At 37.2% G+C, this 22,672-nt stretch overlaps 1 protein-coding gene across 15 annotated transcripts in view; it reads left to right on the top strand.

Annotated features, from left to right (window-relative positions):
* The first annotated feature begins 4,715 nt into the window (after positions 1–4,715).
* The window catches only part of LOC144629784 (protocadherin Fat 4-like), a 35,507-nt gene continuing 17,550 nt past the window's right edge, over positions 4,716–22,672 (top strand). For 4 of the 15 annotated variants that reach the window (XR_013566421.1, XM_078488031.1, XM_078488042.1 and 1 more), the window contains exons 1-6: positions 4,718–4,993; positions 7,336–7,481; positions 9,145–9,313; positions 19,140–19,277; positions 20,782–20,888; positions 21,634–21,912. Coding sequence is in view for 14 of the 15 variants with exons in the window: in XM_078488031.1 (XP_078344157.1) it covers positions 19,168–19,277; positions 20,782–20,888; positions 21,634–21,912 (496 nt within the window). In the remaining variant the exon portion in view is untranslated. Of the gene's footprint in view, positions 4,994–7,335; positions 7,482–9,144; positions 9,314–10,511; positions 10,833–13,811; positions 13,989–15,328; positions 15,700–16,658; positions 16,941–18,667; positions 19,278–20,781; positions 20,889–21,633; positions 21,913–22,672 lie in introns of those variants that run through there. The other 11 variants (XM_078488017.1, XM_078488010.1, XM_078488024.1 and 8 more) reach the window with 9 other exon arrangements.

Here is a 22,672-nt window from a genome sequence, read left to right as displayed (position 1 = left end):
TTAATTATAAAACCTTTTAACGTCAGACTATAGGCTACTTTAACGAGAAACAAAATTCTCAGAAAGAAATGTGAGTAATTTCATCTAACTTGCAAGTATGTATCTTTTAGCCGAACTTCTAGCTGGCCACCATGATTCAAAATTTATAATGTGTAAACATCAGCGACTCAGTGCTGTCAGTAACTGCACGGTATACTTCGATCGAGTACAAGATCTCAAGCAAATTTAACGAACGCTCTATACAGGGAAAAAATTCCCGTTCAAATAATCCTGTCCCTCATTTTGTACTTTCTTTTTCTTTTCCAAAAGCTAAGTTGCCTGAGATCCATTAAACATATATGTTTATTCAGTTTACGCAAGCAAAATATTCAGCATCTTCGCCAGTTGGGTGATTGACAGTTCCTGTGTTCCTGTCGTTGTTGATGGCTAAAGATTTCTCGGAATTTACGTCATACATTCTCGGAAGAAGACTGAAAGTTGGTCAGGTAATTGAACGCAAATTAAGAATAAACCTGTACCTCGAAATTGTGGGACGGATCATAGATGTTTCTGTCGTCCGCTTTGAAGCTATTTCAGCCTGTTAATGCGGCTAATGCGCGTTAGAAGATAATACATAGGGCCTGCATGAAATTTCTAACTTTAATGTCGACGACCCTATTAGCGGATACGTCCGTGAACCGCCTATTCTGACTGCCCCCACAAAATACTTTTATTATAACAGAATTCTGCACAGGTATTTTGTTTTCTTCCTCTACTTCTTTTTACTGCTGCTGTTGCTGTTTACTGTTGCTTTGTTTCTTTTATTTCTTTAAAAAAAAATTACTTGCTCAATCATATTTGTACCACCTGTGATCTCTGGGTTACACCTATGGACTTCGATTCCCTTCGAAACTTGAGTCTTACCACAAACCAGAATCGACAAAAAAATATCAATCCTTTTGGAATTTAACCCGATTTTTGGCCGGTTCACGTTTCCTGATTTGTGGTTTGTGGATCAAACAGAGACACAATTTATCAGCACAACGTTTCAATCCTTTATTCAAGATGGCGACCTCTTTTACCAAAGCACATGGTCATTTACAGATAAGGAAATACCATATATGGATATACACTTCATCTCTCGCTAACTTACCAAAGAGTCTGATAATGTCTTATAAAGACAAATGAACTAAACTGGGCGCTTTCAGTCGAATATTTCAAAACGAATGAATAAAATGTAAGCAATTAATACATGGTAAACAGGCTTGAGTTCAGTCACTTTTGAAAAATAAAGTCCTTCATCCTCTTAAGGCTCTCTCTTTCCCTGACTGGTCGTCCCTCCGGCCTTTCTAGAGCTGCATTCAGTGGAGGAGATACAGTTTGTGCCCCCGGTTTGGAAATCTGGCTGGATGCCACCTATTGGATCTTGCTCAAAACTATCTCCTTGCTTGGATGTGTCATTTGTTTTTGACCGAGCAGGGAGCTCAGTTTCTGTAGCACTCCTCTTCCATCACCATTTGGTGATGGGGGGTTAATCCAAAATCCAAATTGCCTATTCACTTTATCTATCACATCAAATGCATGATGTTTCTCATGTTTGTCAATAACCTCATGTTTCCTGCTGAACGGAATTCTTCGCATTGGCTTGAGCAACATGTGGCTTCTTTGCCAGACAGTTATCATGTTCAAAACACTAAACAAACTAACGCCCCCATACATGCAAGATCTGTTCTCCGCTCGTGATTTCAGTTTTCTACAGTATACATTATTCTAAGAACATCCTGCAAGTACCCAAACCAAGAACTGCCGATTATCTTAAACGCAGTTTTAAACGCAGTTTTGGTTATTCTGGGGCTGTTCCGTTGAACGGACTGCCATCCAGACCATTGCAACCTTTAGAATTCAAAGGAATCAATGACTTTTACTTCCCAACGGGCACCCACACAGCAAACACGGAAAACAGTATTAATAATAGATAAGTTTATCATTTTTTACTAGTGTGTTTACCGTGATTAAATAAAGCTAGTCATTCAGTCACGGCAGTCATTTTTCTTATCAGTAACGTTTCTGGATTCAAAGGAATTTACAGACACACCGTGCTACTTTCAGGACAATCAATTCTTTAGAGGAGCCACTGCCCGGCATAAGGAAGTACTCAGTCTGCAAAGACATGATGCATAGGCATAAACTATCCTGTTACTCATCAACATCTCTAGCTTTCCTTTGGACCCGCTTTATCAAACACTTCCTCATCCATTACGTTGCAGTTAGTACCCGAGGCTATGATAACACCGACAAGTTCATTTTCAAATATAAGAGGTACTTGAAGTGTTTGACACACCATCTGAGGCACTGAAGACATGGTATCCATCGTCCATACTGACATCGCTTCCCTCCACATCACTTTGGTCAGGCTGGTCACCTACCTTTCGTATGCCTTGTCATTTTCTTCCAGATTTACCTCTTTCCTTGCCCTGTTTATTTTGTTTCGTACGACAACAGACCTCCATGTGTCCACGATTTCCACATTTGCAGTATGTTTAATTTTCAAGAAAGTTCTGAAACTTTACAATCGTTGCCCATGTGACCCGGCTTTTCCCATCTCGAACATCTTTTCCTGCCATGGCTGCTTTGTCTTTGCTCATATATCGACTTTTTTTGGTCTTCCCAGGTGCGATTCGCAGTGTCCAGCTTTGCCAACGAGAATCATGGAATCCTTATGGTGATAGGTGCTGACGATTTCCAGTGGTCTGGTCAGGCAAAGGTTTGCTTCGCGGTACAATTTTCTCTTCCGTTTCCTTATTTGTGACATGCCAAATCACAATATTTCTTACTTGGTTGTCTTCTACCTCGCCATAGTCACAGTGCCCCGCCAAACTCTTCAAGCGCGTAACGAATTAAGTTGTCGTTCGTTTAGCCCGGATTCGGTTTGCTTTCAAGCAGTTTTTTTCGCTACAGATACATTCTTCTTGACTTTAAAGGGATTCGACAGACATGTCATCACTTTATCGAACTCTTCAGTCTCACCTGAATACGTCTTTAAGATTTCGCGGACTCCTGGACCGGAAAGATGCAAGAGTAAAGCTCGCTTTTGCAGTTTGTCTTCTACTCACCAACGCGGAAATGTACCAGTTCTAACTCAGCTTTCCACTTGCTCCAGCGCTGTGCTGGTGTGGTCGGCTCCCCAATGCAGTCGAAGGGAGAAATACAAGGCAAACCACTTAATATGGCCGCCAACACGATTTAACAACACAACGTCTTAATCCTCCATTCACGATGGCGTCCTCTTAACCCAAAGCATACACCAAGTCATTTCCGAATAAGAAAATACCATATATGAACGTACACTACACACAAGATATCTCGTTATCAATTTTTAAGATAAATCTTCAGTTGAAATGTATTGTGTTATTGTTGTTGTATAGTTGTTTTGAAAGGTTTTGTGACTTTAGTTTCGCCGCTTTTTCTCTATCGTCTAAAAGGAAAAAGCCAAAACATTACTTAATAAAATAATACGATCTTAAATTGACATTATTTTTTTAGCTCTTTTCTTTAGGCACGTTACTTGATCGGGTTCATAATATTTGTCTTGAACCAGGAGATATGCCCTCTCGTCGGTTATTGTGCTGTCATCAGCCCATACAGTATGGATGTCCCTTAGGAGTATTTTTTTTCCTTTTTTTTTTCTTTCTCGTTCTTGCGCAGTAATTGGTGTTGAAAGTCGGCTCCCAAGTACACTGCGTTATGCCAATTAAAAACAGAACGTTAATGAGCGGAGTTAACTTGACAAATCATTTTCTCCTCTACTTAACTGAATCTTTTCGAAGATTAATTTTAAAAAAATCTGTAGAATTTCTTTCATTTGTCTTTTTGCCAAGGTGTCTTCTTATTGCTGGAAGTTAACTACATAAAGACATTATACGTTTCGATCAATTGTTATTCTCAGTTTTGTCAAATAATTGTTTCCGTGATCAATGGGGAAAATAACTAGATAATAAACCTTTAGTTTAGTTCAACAATCATAAATAAATAAAGATTAAAAAAAATAATAGGTATCGGTATATTAAAACTGTCCAAGCAAATGTGGACATGTAGTGTCTAATGCATTTTCAAGTACAAATCGCTTTCTTACGAATTACTTTTCTAAACTGAAGATTTGAACATTTGAAAGGAATTCGTGCAACAAGGTGTGAAAAGTCCAAAATATGATAAACTCTTTGATTCGATCCTGAGCATACTAAAAAAAACACAATTTACAGGAAAACTGACGCAACGGAAAATAAGGTAATCGACAGTGGCAATTAAGCGACGAAAACATCGGCAGCTCATAATTCTTAAAATTTCAAAGGAATAATAAAGCAAAAGCCTGAAAACAAATGCTGTTATCTCTATAAATTCTTGAACAAAATAATTTCTAAATGGGATTGTCTTCATTTTAAGTGGTCAACCGACAAGTTCATTGCTTGCAATCGCAGCTTAAAAAATCTCTACCCACTGTTTCACGTGATAACGATTCACAAATGCCTAGCATCTTAACTGAACGCGTCTCGATAACATCTATCAAGTTATGTTTCTTTTTTCCTTACTCCGCCTTGTTTACGTCTTTACAGCTTTCAATTTCCTTGTAAGCCTGACGCCCATGCCAAACTTTCTTTGTTAAAACGGCAGTAATTAAATCAACAAACCCGCTACGAGTGGCTTTCAAACAGCCATGCGCAAACCAGGTCGGCGTCTGACTGGTCAGAATTCCGCTTAAGGCATTCCCACGGGTTTTGAAGTCCATACGTTAATTATTGACCATATGGTAACTTCTTGCTAGGGAAACGTAATGTTTTGTCTCAACGAGTATGTTGTGTTGTGACGGAATTCCATCACTTTTTCGCGAAAAATAGCGTGTTAAGGAAATTTGTATCTTTTAGCATGAAATTGTTCACTGGGACGCTTTTGTCGGCTAGGATTGAGTACTATTTGGCGACAAGATGAAGCTTATTAGAGGAACTGTGAACAGATTCAGGTAAGTGAAATTTTGTGGAGCGCACTTTACATAAAAACACCAATAATTTATGAGGTTTGTATCGAAAATTACTTCAACCACAAACAAACCCGAGAGATTATTCAAGCTCTTCTACAAAACAAAAACCTTGGCTACGTGATTTCTTTTTTAATATACTTTAAAAAAGGTTCCTTCTGCTGTTTGAATTTATCTCCTCTGCAAAGGAATAAAAGGATTGCGAAAAGATTTCACGCGAATTAAAGATAAAAGTTCACTTTAATAATTAAACAACGTTTTGAATAGGGAAGGAAAATGATTATAAAGTTTGAGTTCTCTTCCCTTTTCACAAAAACCAATAAAACTACTCTCACGTTTAGAAATAAGGAAATTGCAAAGGAAATCCCCAGCAGAAAAATTGCCGGCGTTTTTTTTTATTCAGCCACGTCGAAGAATTTGAAGAGAGCTTGAGTGATACAGCTTAGCATGAAATTTACTAAACAATTTTGTGCCGTACGAAAATAAATCAATCACAGCTTCTTCACAGGGCATTGTTTTGTTCTGTGACTTCAGAATATTCTGCTATAGAAGATTTCCTTCGTTCTCTGCAACTCTGCAAAAGATTATGGAAATTTAAAGTTCATTAGAAGTAAAATTTCATCGGATAAGAGTCCGAGTCACAAAATGAGATTATAAGACTGAATTTATTTTCGATCCTAATCTTCCAATCACATCGGCGTATTTTTATTTTTTATGAAAACACAACATATTATAAGTTTGCGAAAAGTATTGTATTTATATGATAAGCTTATCGTTAATCTCGTATCGATCAAAAATCGCAACAGTAGTCAGAAGTGATTCTTTTCTTTCAGTAAAATCAGTCATTCTAAGCAATACCTTACATTTAACGTAACGTAACGAAATTTGTTCGCTATAGACTCGGCTAACTTCTTTTCGATTTTAAGTTTTATTTCTATTACGATGATATATTTTAGCAATAACTTTTTTAACTATTGAGACACTGTAAGGGTAATCAAATCTTCAAATTAAAATTCTCAATTGCAACCACAAAGCAAAAACATCACATTCTACTTTTTCAACATTTTTTTTAATTTTAGAGAATTTTCTCGAATCCTCAGCAGTCGAAGATTTATCAGTCCATAATACTTCGTATCTGCCTTGAAATAAATAAAAACTAGCTTTTCTTCGTTAACTTTTAGATAAGCATGAATAAAAAAAGGATCCAGCTAGCTCAATACGCGCAGTTCAACATTTAATTTTCGAATAAAATACCACTGGTTTCAGCACAGAATTGAGTAATTAAAAACATACAGTTAGTAAGGGGACAAGATGAATATTCGATTTGCCGATGTAAATTGGTCAATTTTAGGCTCCGTGGTCGGGCTTTTAATTTAACTCACGCTCTCAGTTGGTGTTTTTATCTGACCGCACCGTTATGCAGATAAATATCAATATAGCATGACAGAGCCGTCGCTGATTGGCTAGTGATAGCAATGACAATGTGAGTGAGCCAAGTGCAAGTTCATGTTGTGTCGATTTTCGCGCGAAGCGCACATGACAACGTGACGGGTGTAAAGAAAACACGTGCACATAATAGCCTTTACTTCTTAGTCACAGTTATAAATCCACTAAACTCTCCTATACTTAGTAAATTTGGCGATTTTATCTCACTGTATTGAATTTTAATTTATGTTATGTTTTCCCTCCTGTGTAAAAAACTGCTGCTTTAGTCCTTTCACGCTGTTGTTTAACCTAAGGCAGCAAATATTTACAAGATGTGGCCAAACACTTCCACACTCTTTTAGCAATCAAAAACACCTTGCAGAGATTCAGTGTTGTCTTTGAATCTATCGGAACTCGTCTAAGACAATACTGCTAGTAGTCTTTTCCTTTCTTGAAACAACACTTCTGTTTCTGAAAGTAATTATTATATAAGGGGAGTTTCAGTCCCGGGGTAGTCCCGGGGTAGGGGAAGGGGAGAGGGACTCCATCTGCGGCGCTACCGGGGAAGCTCGTCGTACCTTTTAGGGTTGACAAATACGTGTTTTGATCATCCGATCCGAGTTGATTTTAAAAAATGTATTTTACTAGATTCTACAAAAGCTATGCTTCTTTTAACAAGTACAAAGAGCCAAGGCAAGAGATTAACCCTATTCAGACCTTTGGTCACCAAATTAACACAGGATGATGTCCGGGCAGTACTTCTGGTACCTAGTACAAGTTTTGGCGTTATTATGACGTAATATGGCGTCATTATGACGTCACATGTCGAATTTTATTGGTGAACAGTTCTCTCGCTTCCTGAAGTGAAATGTTTTTGACTTTGTTTTTGTTGTGTTTTGCAGAATAAAGAGAACCTAACAGTCTAAGAAGAACATCAAATAATTTTGCTGAGTTGACCTGGAAAGAGCCACTTTTAAATGGTATTTTGAAAGTTATCGCTTTGCAAGAGCACAAGGTAGTGACGAACATTGTACTGTTTCCAAATTAGGTGAGATGGCTTTTTCGTACGTTGTTTAGGGTTCTGTAGGGTTTTTCAAAAATTGATGCCCTTAGCGGCTACATCAAACACGATCTTTATCTTGTCCAGCACTGGGGACTAGGGCCAAATAAAGCCACAGCAGGGGTAGATCATGATGCTATTTTTGGCTGTAACGCTAATTAACGGTTATCAGATCTCTCAGTTTCGAAAAGAGCATGCCACACTCGTTTATGGCGTCTATTTTCGATATCTTCTCGAGAAATCTCTTCAAACATCTGATTGCTTCAAGACGCAAGAAGGTATTGTTTGATTATTTTAAGCTGTAAGAACTATCGACAATGCAAATTTGTCCTGTTGTGAAATGACAAGGCAAAACTTGAAAGTTAATAAGCTGAATAAGTTTGTGTGAAAATTTGAACAAGCATTGAAGGGAGTCTAGGTACTGATGAGACTTGATTCGATGCTCAGCCTCTTTCTTTACTTGCTTACAGAAGAACAGATCCACGAAACATCGTATTACTGGGTAAATGATTCATCAAATTTGTTAAGTGATACAGTTCTTTTATTTATCTCTATTTCAGCGCGTTTTATAAAAGTTTGAAACTGATACAAACTTCATTTAAAAATTTTCCTTTATCTAGTCATGAATGCTGCAGTTATCAAACCGACAAGAATATTAGAAGCCGGCTGAAGCATCAAAAATATGTGTTCACTTCAAAATACTTCAGCAAGGAAAGTGAACAGATATTTCAGGCCCTTATTTAGTTATCATTTTGTAATAGATATAAAGAATGGCTTAAAAAGGCAGCCATTGTTTTTTGAGAGCGTTGCTTTAACAAAGGCTTTTGTACTACACAGAGGGTGCGGGAATTTATTGTTCAGCTAAGTAGAGCAGGTTCTCACAGTTATAATTGTTTTGCCTTTTTTGTTAATCCCTTCGTCCATAAAAAGAAAGCAAACGCCTCAGTGAATTCTATTGGAAGTTTCGTGTCCTCATTTGTTAAGTTGAAAACTCAATTATCAGTACCCCCTACCAAAAGATCGAAGCAGTTTAAAGCGCTTAGAAGTTTGCAAGAAATCCACTCCTATCGGCTGTCAGTAAACAAAGTTTTAAAGGTCGTTTAAACCCGGTAAGTATGATTCAGTTCTATAAACTTGACAAAGCCACAGTTGGACATTTTCCCACTGTTTACTGCCTGTTGTCCCCATTGTAGTGATAGCTATTCTTGGGGAACGTTACACAGATATTTGTCCCTATGAATCATCTTTGTCCACGCCTAGTAACGTCAAAGAAATGAGACGCGCTCTTCATTTAAACCTTTCCAAAACGTATCATGCACTTGTTAATTATCTCACGACGTGTGTTTCATAGCCTTGTTATGATTTCACACGTGTACACAAACTACTGTTACGATTTGATCGAGTGTAGTCTCGCACTTCTCTTTGTTCTCACGCAGTAAGAAAGTTTATCTCTTGCCGCGTGTTCTCAGTCAAATCTCGACGAGAGAAAAGTTCAATTGTTGTTAACTCATCGACATTCGTTATTTTGCCAGCGTTAAGACCGAGTCCCTAGAGACGAACAGAGTGAGTAAACAAAAGCACACCGCACGAACTGAAGAACAACATGTAGTACAAGTGTTCTTAACAAAAGTTTGGTTTCGGTTTTCTACAGAGCGACGATTTAACGTCAGAAAAGACGCAAGAAAATACAACGGAAACCACAAGTTATGAAGGAATGTTTGAAAAGCTAAACAACAAACAGAAACGGCAAGGGGTCAGTGGAGTTCGGCGAAAAGAAAAGGCAAACAATAAAGTTTGCCAAAGTAGTGTTAACTTGTGAGGTGAGTAAAAAACCTTTTTTGATAATCGACCTTTGATAAGTGCTTAAGCGACCTTTAGCGTTCAATTAAGCTGTTTTCACAGTTTGTCACACTTTGTTTACTTGTTTTGTGGTCGCGATGACGGAATATTAATGCCCGCCGCCAGATCTTCTTGTCGTTCTGTAATGGGTTCTGACTCGAACATGAAAAGGCCCATCTGAGCAGGAACATCCGTTTGCCCTTAGGCTGCAAAAAAACGGGACTTAAGTGTTAAGTGCGTGCTCGTAAATTTATCTGTCACAGACCTGGGTGACTGAAGTCCATTTGGACCCCCCGTTGAAATCGTCGCCATTATCTAAAGAGTAAGAAGCTTAGTTATGCGAGTGGCTTTATCCATTACTGCACGGTCATTTTCACAGTTGGACGTCTGCTAAGCATATTGTGGCTTTGATGCAAATTCACGTGCGGTATTTTGCAGTTATAGTGCTGGGGGCGAGAGGCCAACAGCAAAGTACCGCTAATTGCCTGTCTCTTGATGCGATTTGAAGATCGTTAAAAGCACCTTATTAAAAAACGCTTATCTGATGGTAGATCTACAGTTTGACGAGGTGATTAATGCTAACCTAGATAGCCAAAACTTTCTGTTTGAGTCAAAGCATGCCATGTTGAGTGTCACTAAGAGTATTCCATGTTCAACAGTTGCACATGTTGCGTGAAGCTAACGTAAATCGAACACCTTCGGATTTTTTAACTACTCAAGTGCAAACATGGCTCCTTAATTACTTGTTTAAAGCCATCTGTCTTAACTAATCACCCTCACTGCCGTAAGCAGATTCAACAAAGTATAAAACATATGTAAACAAATGCCGCTAAAACCCACGAGCTCGAATTATAGATCTAGTCAGATACTATTCTTGGCAATCAACAAAATGATTACTGGTGCAAATCGAGAAAGGTTATAGGTATTCTGCCATATTTACGCCAATTGAAAGAAAAGCTGCATAATAAACTCTGAGAGCATTTAAATTATAAAGTGTTAAGAAACTTTACATAACTTGTCAAACTTTGTGGAACCACCCCTATATCTTGAAATCAAACAAACCATTTTGGACCTAAAAAAGAATGATTGAATATGCCGTTATGTGTTTTCAGGTTAATAATGTCGGACAATGCTTGGCGACTGATAAGTCACTCATTCTTAGATGCTCGTGAACAATGCAGTTTTGATTAATTGACTCCGAATAATTTGCTAAACCTGCAATCGTTTCGTGTCGCAGATGATGAATAAAATTAAAATTCTCGGTTAATCAGTCTAGAAGCGTCCAGAAAAGCAAGATATCCAAAAAGATAATTTCGTAGCCGGACCTAAGATCGATTTTTATCAAGATATATGCAAATTCTTGGCAAGTAACAAATGCCATGGCTCAGACGGTATGGCTAGAGAGGAGAGACAATTGAAATGAGCGAAATCTTGACTGTTGGCAAAAGAGGAATGAAGGAGAATGTTTGGGAAGCAGAATTGCGCATAAATTGGACAAATGTAAGTGTTATACATGTATTCATCTTTTCACTTGTAGACATAATGTTTAAAAAAACTGGAAGTTTCAGATTTGTTTGTGAATATGTTCTATTGTCGTGTTAACAACAGGAAGATGGTAGATTTGATGTCGTGTTTCTAAGAAATACACATAAACATAAGCACTACTTATAAAGAATAAACACCTAATATATACCCTGACGAGTCTCTCATCCCCTCGAAGTCAAGGGAAAATGAGTAAAAAGTGAGATTTAAGCTATGAACTGAACTGACTTCAAGCTATCAGCTGCTAGGAAATGACATGCATGATAAATTTCATAATTAAGCAAAGCTATAAACTTCAAAGCTTGAATTAAGTTTGACAAACCACACGTAGTCTTCACTTGATGTGCTGTGCACAGGCAAGCAGATGATCGAGTTGCACAAATATTCACAGTTTTTATAACGGTCAAATTTGAAGTATCATCGTATCGTACTTCCTGAACCAACACCAACAGAGGTATAAAACTGAAACCTTCAGCTCGTGACAGAAGCAATAGCAATGGCTGTTTCCACCACGACCTACAGGTCTTTAAAAATGAAGTAAATTATTTACTATACATATACTCGAATATACAGACGAATAAAAAATGCCGGTCATTTATTTAAATGAAATAACATGTCACGGTTTATATGTATACGTTTTGCAATGTCAGCGCATTTAATCAGTATTCTTTAATAACAGTTATATTAGAAGCCTAAATATTTTTAAGTCTTAATTTCATCCTCAGGCAAATTGTCAGTAATAGTGTCCCGGATGTTTGGGCTCAGTCTTTTCTGTGCTTTGGATGTTATGATTTGATAGAGGGAGAACGAATTTATTCAACCCTCTCGAGCCTCTTTACATTTTCTCTTAATTTTCTACATTGAGACCTAGCAGGACGGAAGTTGTTAACTTTATATTCCGCTTAATCCATCAGCACAGAGCTTTGCAGCTTTAAGTTCATATTTTACTCCAATCTTGTCATGTTGCTTAATTTGTCATGATGATAATTTGTTTGGAACCTTATAATATTGCTTGGGCCCATGCACGCCACGGTTAGTCATAAAATATATCATTATTGTAGATTTGCAGGCGACTGAAAATACAAAGGAAACTTATGATTATAAAAATAAATTCTCCCAGCCAGTTGCAAAAGAAAATTGACTAACCAATAAGGAGAATTTGTACATTGACATGACGATGTTGCCGCACACTGAGTCACTGAATTAGGGTTAAAGAGGAGCGAGCACGTACACTGCAACTCACAAATTCTTGTGTTAAAGCCAAAAACAACTGTAAATATACCACCTACAAATTATTTTTCGGCAGGTAGGCTTTTCAACATGTTAAGGGCTTACCAATCTAGCAAAATTCATTTTTATAAGTATACTTATACTTATACATCGTTTTCGGAACAGTATTAACGCTATTTGATAAGCTTGGTAGGAGGATAGCATTATTTCTAGTGTCGCAAGCTACTCGAAAATTATTTCTTGTTTACGTCGAAACTTCTTTCGTGTCTGAACCTCAAGATCATCACATCTGAAAGTTGAAGGTTATCTTATTCAACCCTTAAATAGATTTTGAAACACAATAACATTAGAAGATCTGGCGATAACCTAGAACCACAGCCAACTAAAGAGTTTGACATATTTAGCTTATCAGTGGTTTTGTTATCAACAACAATTTTGTTGTATAAATTAAACTGGCTACATACATATTCCTTTAAACAAAAGGACGAAATGAGTCAGTGGTGATCTTATCATTCCAAAAACTCTTCTTGTAAGAGGTTTTCAATTTGTTTTCCAACATTAACTGACGCTCAAGTTCAATTTACAATGTCCAATTCAACTGAATCGTCGAATGTTACTCTCAAGTCCCAGAAGACTCTCTGAAATCGGCGTTTTTATGTAGCGAAAAGCCCACACAAAATTAATAGCAAAGTAGAACAGGTTGCCTTCACAAAATATTGCAACGAAGTCAAATCAAGCAACTCCAACGAGGTTTCTGTGACTAAGCTTGATATTGCATTTGACGCGGATATATAATGTATTTCGCCAGAAATAGTTACAAACAAAAGGGACATTAAATTTGACGAGCTGCATCTAACTTTGTACGACACTGACCGCGGTTTTTTGAAGATCACGTTTATAATGACCACTGAGAGGAATCCACAAGGGGGAATCTTAAAGTAACTGAGAATAAACAAAACAGAATATAAAGAGGAATTAATAAATCATGTTGAATGGAAGCCGCATTTTAATTCAAGAAACCCTTACGCGGTTGGAAATGTGGTCCGACTCAGAACTCTCGCAAAAATCATTTGTTTAGTTTTCTAAGCAAACAGTTCTAAAAGCCTTTATATCTTTCCATTTGGAAGTGTAAAAAGTAAATCTATTTTGTAGTTATTAGCACTAAATAGGCAATAACTGAGCTTCACTTGCTGAGAATGCAGTGTTGTCTTCCGTGCCTTGTACTAATGGTGTGGAGGAACTTGAAAACAAAAAAGTTCCCCCAAAATAACTTCGGAACGCTTTTAAGTTTTATGGAAAAGTCAGTTATTTTAGGAAACACCAAACAATGTAAAGAGAAAATCCAGTGGTGTTCATTAAACTCCTCTATGAATTTTTTGCATAATTGGATTCCCTCCAAAATATGGACCTTTTCGTGCACGCCCGGGAGGGTAATAAGTTTTGGTATATCCCCAGCATTAAGCAAAACTTCATCATTAATATTTCAAGATCGGTCCACCATGGAAGCCAAATTGCTTCCAAGAGTAATATATTCAAAATAAAGTTTATACCCAAAACGATACATTTGAAAACTATTTAAATACAATACCAATACATTTTCTCAAACATTTGAGATTTGCTTTGTCTCTAATATATTCTTGTTTTGATAAGGAGCGCAATAATTGCGACTGCGTAAACCACAGAGAACTCCATACGATTTTTAAGCCTTATCAAAAACCGATGCTATTCATTGCTTCCAATGATTTGATCCTTACTAATTCTAACACAGTCAATTCTAAGTAATCTTGAAAATAGAACGTGCACAATTCATAGGAATTATTCAACATCTGCATTAGTGTACAGCTAAAAGTACTTAACAGTGACCCGAGGCAAGCTTTAAAAGTGGTAAGATCATTGAATTGCTTTAATACTTCTCTGTTATTCAATTTTCAAACAACATGCATGCCATGAGCGAAAAGCTTGACAGTAATTATTAAGCTGTAACAATAACATTAGCTTTCACATCGGCAGGCGGCTTGTACATTATGAATCAAAAACTTGTAAGTCATCATGCAAACTTAACCGCGACACAGCAAACTTCACATGCTAACAAAACGTAGTGTTCGTTTATACGTTAATCCTCAGATTCAGATTGTTCGTTGTCAGCACTTAAAGACGCTTTATTTAGAGCTATACTTGTCGCAGACTCATATAGCCTACGCCTTTAAAAACACTGTAAGCTGACTAATGATGTATCGCAACTTAAGTGTCACTTCTAATATCTACTGCAAGTCAAAACAACGGCATATTTTTGGGAAAAGATATTTTCGTCGGTGGGAAACATCGTTACTTATTTTAAACAACATGAAATTAGGTAAACGTGGGCGTTAAGGCATAAAGGCGTGTTTGTTGTTTTTCAGCTGGAAGCCTTGCGAAGAATTGCGAAAGAAGCGAGATTTTTTTCTTTTGACTTCAATTAATTCTGAACCAGTAAAAAAAATTTTCCCTAAAAGAACCGCGTTTGACCAAAAACGGCACAATGCTACATTCATAAATCTATTTTTAAGACTTCAAGTTCAGTGTTCCAAAGACAGGGTCAAGGCCTGTAACACCAACATAAATTTTCTTTATTTTCATTTCGGTATTACTTAAGAAACAATTCACTTTCACTAAGACTTTTTTCCTGCATTAAGAGCGCACTTAACAGTTTTATATCTCAATTGTTCAAAACCACTCTAGATTCATCATCGAAACTTCAATTGAATGCGCGCTCCGGGCTTGGAAAAAGACACCTGTCTTTTTTTTTCGCATTGCGCAACCGCGGTTTCTTTCCAAAACTATAACATAAAGAATGCCCGTTTTTTAATTTGTTTAATTCTCGCGTGAGATTTGCCATCGATTATAAAGTCGCTAAAGGTATCATAGAAGGGATTTTTGCACAAAGTTTCTCTCCCCTGAAAAGACACCCTTAATATCGGCCATGTAAGTTTAAAAACTTTAAGGTTAACCTCAAAATACACTTCGGAATCCTCAGAAATCTTAGAAAGCATTGTAAATGGTGAATTGAACATGGTTTACATAAATAATAAAGCCACAGGCAAATATACACCGCACTTTATAGATATCTATACAATATTTCCATGATCATTCACAGATTCATCTGTTAGATAATTATTCTGCAGGTACTTAAGCTTGAGGCTTTTCTTAGTTTCAAGTCGTTTAGGGCGTTTGGATAGTGTAGGCGTCCTCTTTAAAGGTATCATAAAGTCACCAACTTTCTGCTGGGCCACCGCGAAATGCTAATACTGCATTTATTGATTGATTATGCCGACATGGACTGGAAATAATCCAAATATGTAACAATAACTGCTGTGAGATACGGCCTGTCGGACTGGTATGATAAATTATCCTGGTGAACGTCGCCATAACATGCCACATGGTCCGTGAGAAAGAGTTGCAGTTTTGTTTACTAGAGTTACTTATACCTTAAAAAGCAGGACACGAAACCCAAGGAAAACAATGCAAAAAAACTTACAGAGAACGTGATTAGGAACTGCCGTGGTAGCTAAGCATTTTGAAGAACTTCGCAGCTGGCCATTAAGTGCCTCATTTAACCGTAAGTTTTTGCCTAGTTCTTAACTAGTTGTCTCATTGCAGATGGTTGTCTCGATGGCGATGAAAGCTAAATGTACTCTGGCTTCGTTTTACGTCTTCTGTCCGTATTTTTTACTGAGCTTCATAATAATTTAAGGAGTTAATATAATCATCTGCTTAAGAGTACCTTAGTCAACGCCGAGTGAAATAATGTTTTCTTTCAGACTCAAAATAAAACTGAGAATCGTCAGGTTACTTACAAAATCAGAATCAAAATCCACACATTAGTGCGAGAATTTGGATTTTTTTTTCTCTGTTTTTATGTATTTCAAAAAATTGGGTGGTCTCCTCCGTGAGTGGCAGTGTCTAACCACAGCTAAATATTTGTATGTTAATGATGGCAGCTTAGACTTATACCGTAGGTCGCCTTTTCGCTTCGCTCGAAGGCGACGTACGTTTGGCACTCAAGTAAACGCCAAAGATCGATTTGTGGCAAATCTACAACAGATTCTGTTGCTAACTGTAATTGCAACAATTATCCTTGAAAGAAAATAAACTTCCTTATAACTGTTACAAGACCGTAGGATTGCTCCTATGTAATTGATTTCGAAAAGTTCGTTTATCTATAGCATATAAAGCAGTTAGCTTCAACATTAGCGGAACTCCTTAAGGGTCTTCAGAGGAATGCCTGATTTACTTTTTAAGGGTCGGGGCAAGTTTCTAAAGAAACTTGTTCTTGGTTGGCGGGTTAGTGAAAACAGTTCAGTAGTTTATGATCAACTTAATAATGTGAACTCACCGCCGTTTACTTTTAAGCTGCTGGCGTTTCGAGTATTAGCCCAACATTCAGGTGAACGGTGGTATTCATGGACATGAACAAGGTGTTATGCTTTAGCATTCGCTGCTACCATGTGAAAATGAAATAATAGTTTAAAACTAAGACAAATCTTCCTGCTTGCTGATTCTAGTCGAATTAAGACTTGACGTTTGTAGTTACCTGCATACACAGCGGGTTAGCGGTCGGATGGCGGCCAATTTTGTCCAGCTAAAAGCGTCTTGCCGAGCTGCTATGAATTCGTTATAATGCAAGAGAACTGCAGCAGAGAATAAGTGTTGAATGACCGCAAAACTGTGTAATTTTGTCACTTATTGTCTCATTTTGAGGGTCATTCATTTGTGGTTAGTCGCGTATATGTCGGACGCAAAAAAAAAACCGGAGTAAAACGACTTCAAGGCTGTGCAGGGGCTTTATCGCTAATATAGGTATGGTGAACTTAAAATTGAATACAGTAATAACTGGATTGCCTTTAGGCGTTTTATTTAACTTTAAGGCATTCAATTCTCACTGTTTACAAAGAAATCTGAGTACCTCTGTATATATACAGTGTGTATAACCCTAAAAATTAACTTCCTTGATGATTCAAACAACACGTTTAGCGGCAGTTGTGTGAGTTTTGAGAGTAATAGCGTCAGTCTTGTCAGAGAAACAAAATTGATTTTGCAAAGTGCACTTTTTGTGCATTGATAATTCCTAAGGTTATGAGAGATTGAGGAGGGCTAATACGAGGCAGCATTCTCCACTGAGTTCGACTAAAACTTCCGTAATTGTTCAAAACGACTTAACGAACCGTGATAATTTTTCGTGGGTGTATCAGATTACCAAACTGCCGGATTCTGTCATTCGTGTAAAAACGAGAAAGACGTAAAAAGCCAGAAAAAGTTTAGAAAACAGTCATTAAGTTTTATTTCTAACTTTCAAATATTTTTTAAAACAACTTCTTTATCCAAATAACCATAAGAAATTTTCACCATTATTTCTGTCAAGGTAGCCTTGACTTCAAAAAGAATTAAATTAAAATAGACTAGCAGAAGGTTAACCTCACTAAAAACCAAGGTGCGTGGTTCGCCTGGATTGTTCTAAGGGTTTCTGTATAATTATTTAAAAGAGGGAGAAAAGTGTTGAACTGAATAAATTGATTTTCCAAGCCTATAGTTAATAGATACATAACCCATACATGCTAGATTGAGTTCTTTTACAAATTTGAAAGGTCATTAACATTGTGCGAAACAAAGTCGAAGTAAGTTGATTATTGAAATGAGCGATATATGATAGACGCACTAGTTCATTTAAATTGTATTTCAACTGGACTGAAAAATTTAGTATTTTGTTCCAGTAAAAAATATAAAATAGGTATATCATTACATTGTAATCTGTTGAAACCATGAACAGGGTGACCAAAATTCGGTGTTGAAAATGATGCAAATCATAATTAACCACATTTATGGACCAAACAATGCCACAACAGGTACTTGTCATAAAAAAGAAAACAAAACATTTCGGATAAGTTCTTTATAAATATGTAAAACAACCGTTGAAATGGCTGTAAGTTTGAAAAAGGCATGAAAGTAAGTTATAAGTAAAGAAGTTTTTCAGTATTTACCTGCATGAAAACCTGAGAAAACCACAAAATAACACAGTCATAAATGGCAAACTAGTAAGACCAAACATGTCATTTGTTACGGTGGCACTGACAAGTCTTTTAAAATTTGTTAAAAACGTACACCCGTGATTGCCTTACGGGTTATGCAATATTTTTTACATTTGTAGAGACGTGAACCATAATATCAGCGTGATTCCACAATTATCACCTTCACGCTAAAACTTTTTTGTTCCCAGTTCTTCGCTGCAAAGGAAATTGCCTTCTTACGAAATTTTTTATCAGTAAAAAGCCCTCTGAACACAACAAAATTGAAGAAGTTAAACTTAAAAATCACATTTACGGAAAAACCTGGGAATTTATGTTAAATGATCCAGTAAAAAAAAGAGTCGTACTTTTTTCAAGTGAAAGAGTTTTATTTTCTAAATAAGAGGAAAACCTTTTCACTTTCATTTAGGACATTCGGCTTCAAAAACAATAAGTTTTTCAATAGAAGGTAGTTCAAAAAAGGAATTCATGATTCTTTTCAATCGAAAGTAGTTCTATTATCAGAATAAGGTGCTTTTAACGCTGTAATGCATCTTTCAGTTGTCCATCTGATGATGCGTGGGTTTGAAAATCACCTGAAAATGCCTGAAAATCCGTTCAAATCTTTAATTGAAGTAGTTTAAATTCAAGGGAACCTGAACCATTAGTAATCATTGCTATCAAGAGAAAATAAGGGGTCCCCTTATTTTCTCTTGTTGCTATTTTACTTTGAATGGAAACGCGAGGTGTTACAACTTTCTGAATTCTTACTAAGACGACTAACTGCAACCTGACGACGAATTCAAGTTTGACATTTCAAGGAGTCAGATCACCACACAAATTTGTCTAGGGTACCGGGCGAAATACAACTTTTACGGAGTATTGCAAGAATACGAGAACAAGCCTAAGAAGACTAAGAATGCAATGTGTATAGCTACCGACCAATCACAGCTCGCACAGCAGCTCAGTTACTTTATAAAACCCTCTCTCTTGTTAGTGAGCAGCTGTTATAAGCTTTCAAGAGAATGATGACAGGTCAGGTGCAGACCAAGCAACACAGAAGACCACGCCCGATAAAGAGGCGTTTTAATAACCGCCGCTGGAGATGGCTGGCAAGGACGCCTGGCAGAATATTGTTAGTAAATTACATCATTCCACACGAATCACACTCGGCAGATATTTATCCTTCGAGTTGAGCAAAAGCACTTATTTACTGAGTAGCAAGACTTAATCTGTATTCTTACTACTCGAGCCTGTCATGACACGCGACTTCCGTGTAGAGTGAGTGACCGAGAACTAAATATCTTCCCACCGTTCTCAGTCAATTAGGGTTTTATCATATCGTCTTTTATCTTGAGCTTGATTGGTTGGAAAATTGTGAAATATGTCTGAATTCGTTGATATACAAAATGTTGAATCAACACAAATTTCTGAAGCATTTGCATTTGAATTAAAGAGTTCCGTACAGTAAATAAATAGTTGGCGCCTATAAACAGGGCAGCAGACGAACGGCTTTTGCCCTGCTCAGCTCAAGCTGATCGACAAAAAGCCATTCGACTTTGCAGTAACGTCAGTCTGGAAGACTCTACACGTAAAAAAACGCCCGCAGGGCCGTATGGGTCGTTTGATAACGAGGCAGACCCATGTTCTTGAATTATGGGTAATTTTTTTTAAATAATTGATTGGTAATATCTTCAGTGAGAAACACGGAAAAACATTGGAAAATTTGCAGTTATAAAAAAAAACTGTCTCTGGCTTCAATTATTGAAATTTTAATACTTCTAGAAAATAAAGTTTGACATTGCTTGTTTTCTGAGTAAACATGTAAAGATACAGAATTACATCGAGAACTTTAATTGTTACAAAGTCAGCGAAATAATTATTCTTCACCAAAGAATTGACATGGTCATATATACCGGAAACATTGAATAGACTTTAGTTATTTGTTCGACGGTGGGAAGATAAGTACCGAATGTTTACAAATGTAAACTGACTTTTGGCTATTCGTTTCATTTCAGTCTAATTTTTAAAGGAAAATGCGAAGGGCTACGTGAAATGATACAGAGTCTAAGAAGTTATGCTTTAACTTTCAAAAATTGGCTTAAATTATACACACCGAAAGACAGGGAGGCAATGATGTGAATGTTTGAAAACACGATATCAAAAATAAAAAATTCGATGTTCGTGTACCTTTTGATCCTTACTACCAATAAATCAGAATTTTGCAAAATTAATTTTAAAAGCTTCGTACTTATTGCTTTTAAAATTAAAATTCCGGCCAATTTTGAAGATTGTCTAATGGCACGAAAAAGCAGCAATAATTATCCATTTCTTTTTCATCACTCAAAACTTTTATTTATAGCAAAATAAATTGCTGGATTTTGTTATGATAATTTCAAAACAAATAAAAAAGGATTGAGTCTGGTCTCATTTCTTGGAGATTTCAATTGTTGTTTTATTCACATATGCGCCCGACAAAAAAGACAACAGTTTTAATGGCCTGCGTGAAAAACATTTCTTTTAACCAAACTGTGAGACGCGAAAACATTTTAGCGGTTTGTAAAGAGGCGCACAATTTCGGCTTTTAAAATCAGAAATGTTTATCATCTAATACTGCGTTATGTTGATGTTTTCCACAGAAAACAATTAGCAATGGAAAGAAGACCGGCAGAGCTCCGACGAATTGCCGCTGTGATATTTTTACTTATAAACTTCGGAGTCATAATATCTGAAAGCTTGGTCATCGGTAAGTACGGGATATTGTTGACCGCCTGGAGGAGCAAACTTGGAAATATTAGACCTTCTAAGCCAAAAGCTTGGTGTTTATCTCGTAAATCAATTAGAAGGATCCACTCGGTTATCTAAAGTTTGGCTTTTTATCGATCCCTAATATGGGAAGTATTATATTTTAATCGTATAATGTGGCTCAGAAATGGCTAGCTACTTTCGCGATAAACGAAAAATTCCATGCCTTCTGCCAACTACGATATTTTCTATAAATATACAGCTATAAGAAAGCTTCTCAAGAAAAACATAGAACGCAAAGCAGCCCACATTAATTAAACTCGAGTTCGCTGGGCGAAACAAAAAGGATCCGAAAGGGATCTATAGGACGAGTAGAATTGGTCACGCATTCGGGTTTCTCAGGCGTTTATGTCCGCGATAAAATACGTTTGTCCCTGGGGAGAGTAACAGAGAGTACTACTGAGTATTTTGCCGACATTTGCGAATGTCTTGGTTGAATTGTAAGCACCCTTTGGGAGAATCTAATTGTAGCGGGTCGCGGGTAAACTGTTGCGGGTCGCGGATAAACTGTTGCGGGTCGCGGATAAACTGTTGCGGGCCGCGGGTAAACTGTTGTTGCTCGCGGGTAACCTGTTGCGGGTCGCGGGAAAACTGTTGCGGGTCGGGGGTAAACTCCCGCACCCTTAGCTTTGTGTCGCAGTATCTCTAGTGAATAACACCTGTATTCCTTTTTCTGTCCTATTTAGATGACCCCCGGTCGACAGTTATCTGTATCGCAGGGAATACCTCCCACAACGTGTCGTTTGTAAAGGATATCACCGCTGGAGTGTTCACCTCATTGAACCGTGTTAACAGCGTCAGGACCTGCGTGCGTAGAGCGTGTAACAGGAGGGATGGCGACATGACTTTTCTTGTGGGAACGAGCTGCTTCATGGTCAGGTGCTACTCAGAATCTTCGTGCAAGACAAAAAAGTCTTCAACTCCGAGTAGTTTCGAGGTTTCCATCACGCCGTACAGGTGGTTCGGTAAGTCATAGCTCACTGAGCTGTCATGCCAGGGGCAGAGCTCCTATTATGTAAACATGACATGTCTAAATTAATGGGGGGAGGTACTCCCTGAAAATTCGGTAGGGGTATGCAGCGCGCTTCTTGAAACCCTTTCCCTCTTTTAGATCAAAATATGCGCGTTGCCCTCTCCTTTTTAGACGTAACCCAAACATCTTTACCCTATGTCTGGTCAGACCTATACACAAGAATTTCTTCGGTTTAACATTGATAAAGGCTTCGTGATCAAATTTTCGATGATAATTAGGTCGCACTCGTCAAAAGATGAATAAAAACAATAATAAAAATTGATTCTTCCAAGAATTATTATTTTTTATTTATTTTTTATTTAAGTTTGCCATGATATACACCAGTATCAAACTATCTTACAACTAATTAGGGAAAAAAACATAATTGCTATCCGTAGTGCACAAACCATACCCTATTTTATTCCAAAATTGTCAGAATCTTTCAGACCAAAACGCTTCAATAAACCACAACAGACTTATTAGTTGGTGTCAAGTCACACTACTAAGAAGTTCAAATAAAAATGTCATGTTTCTCCACAACAACTCGCAGCCTGGACCGTCCCCTGTAACGTTATTTACCTAGCCGTATGTTGTGTAGAAATACCTTTTCAGTTCAATAAGATAAACAAGAAAGAACAGACCCGGCAAAAACAGCTGTTTACACGTCTTTAAGCAAGTTTCTTAAGAGGACGAGAGTGTAAGTACACTTTCCT

Source organism: Oculina patagonica, chromosome 1 (assembly GCF_052425735.1).
Source record: "Oculina patagonica isolate OP01 chromosome 1, crgOcupat, whole genome shotgun sequence".
NCBI lineage: Eukaryota > Metazoa > Cnidaria > Anthozoa > Scleractinia > Oculinidae > Oculina > Oculina patagonica.
This window is presented reverse-complemented; position numbering and strand designations above follow the sequence as displayed.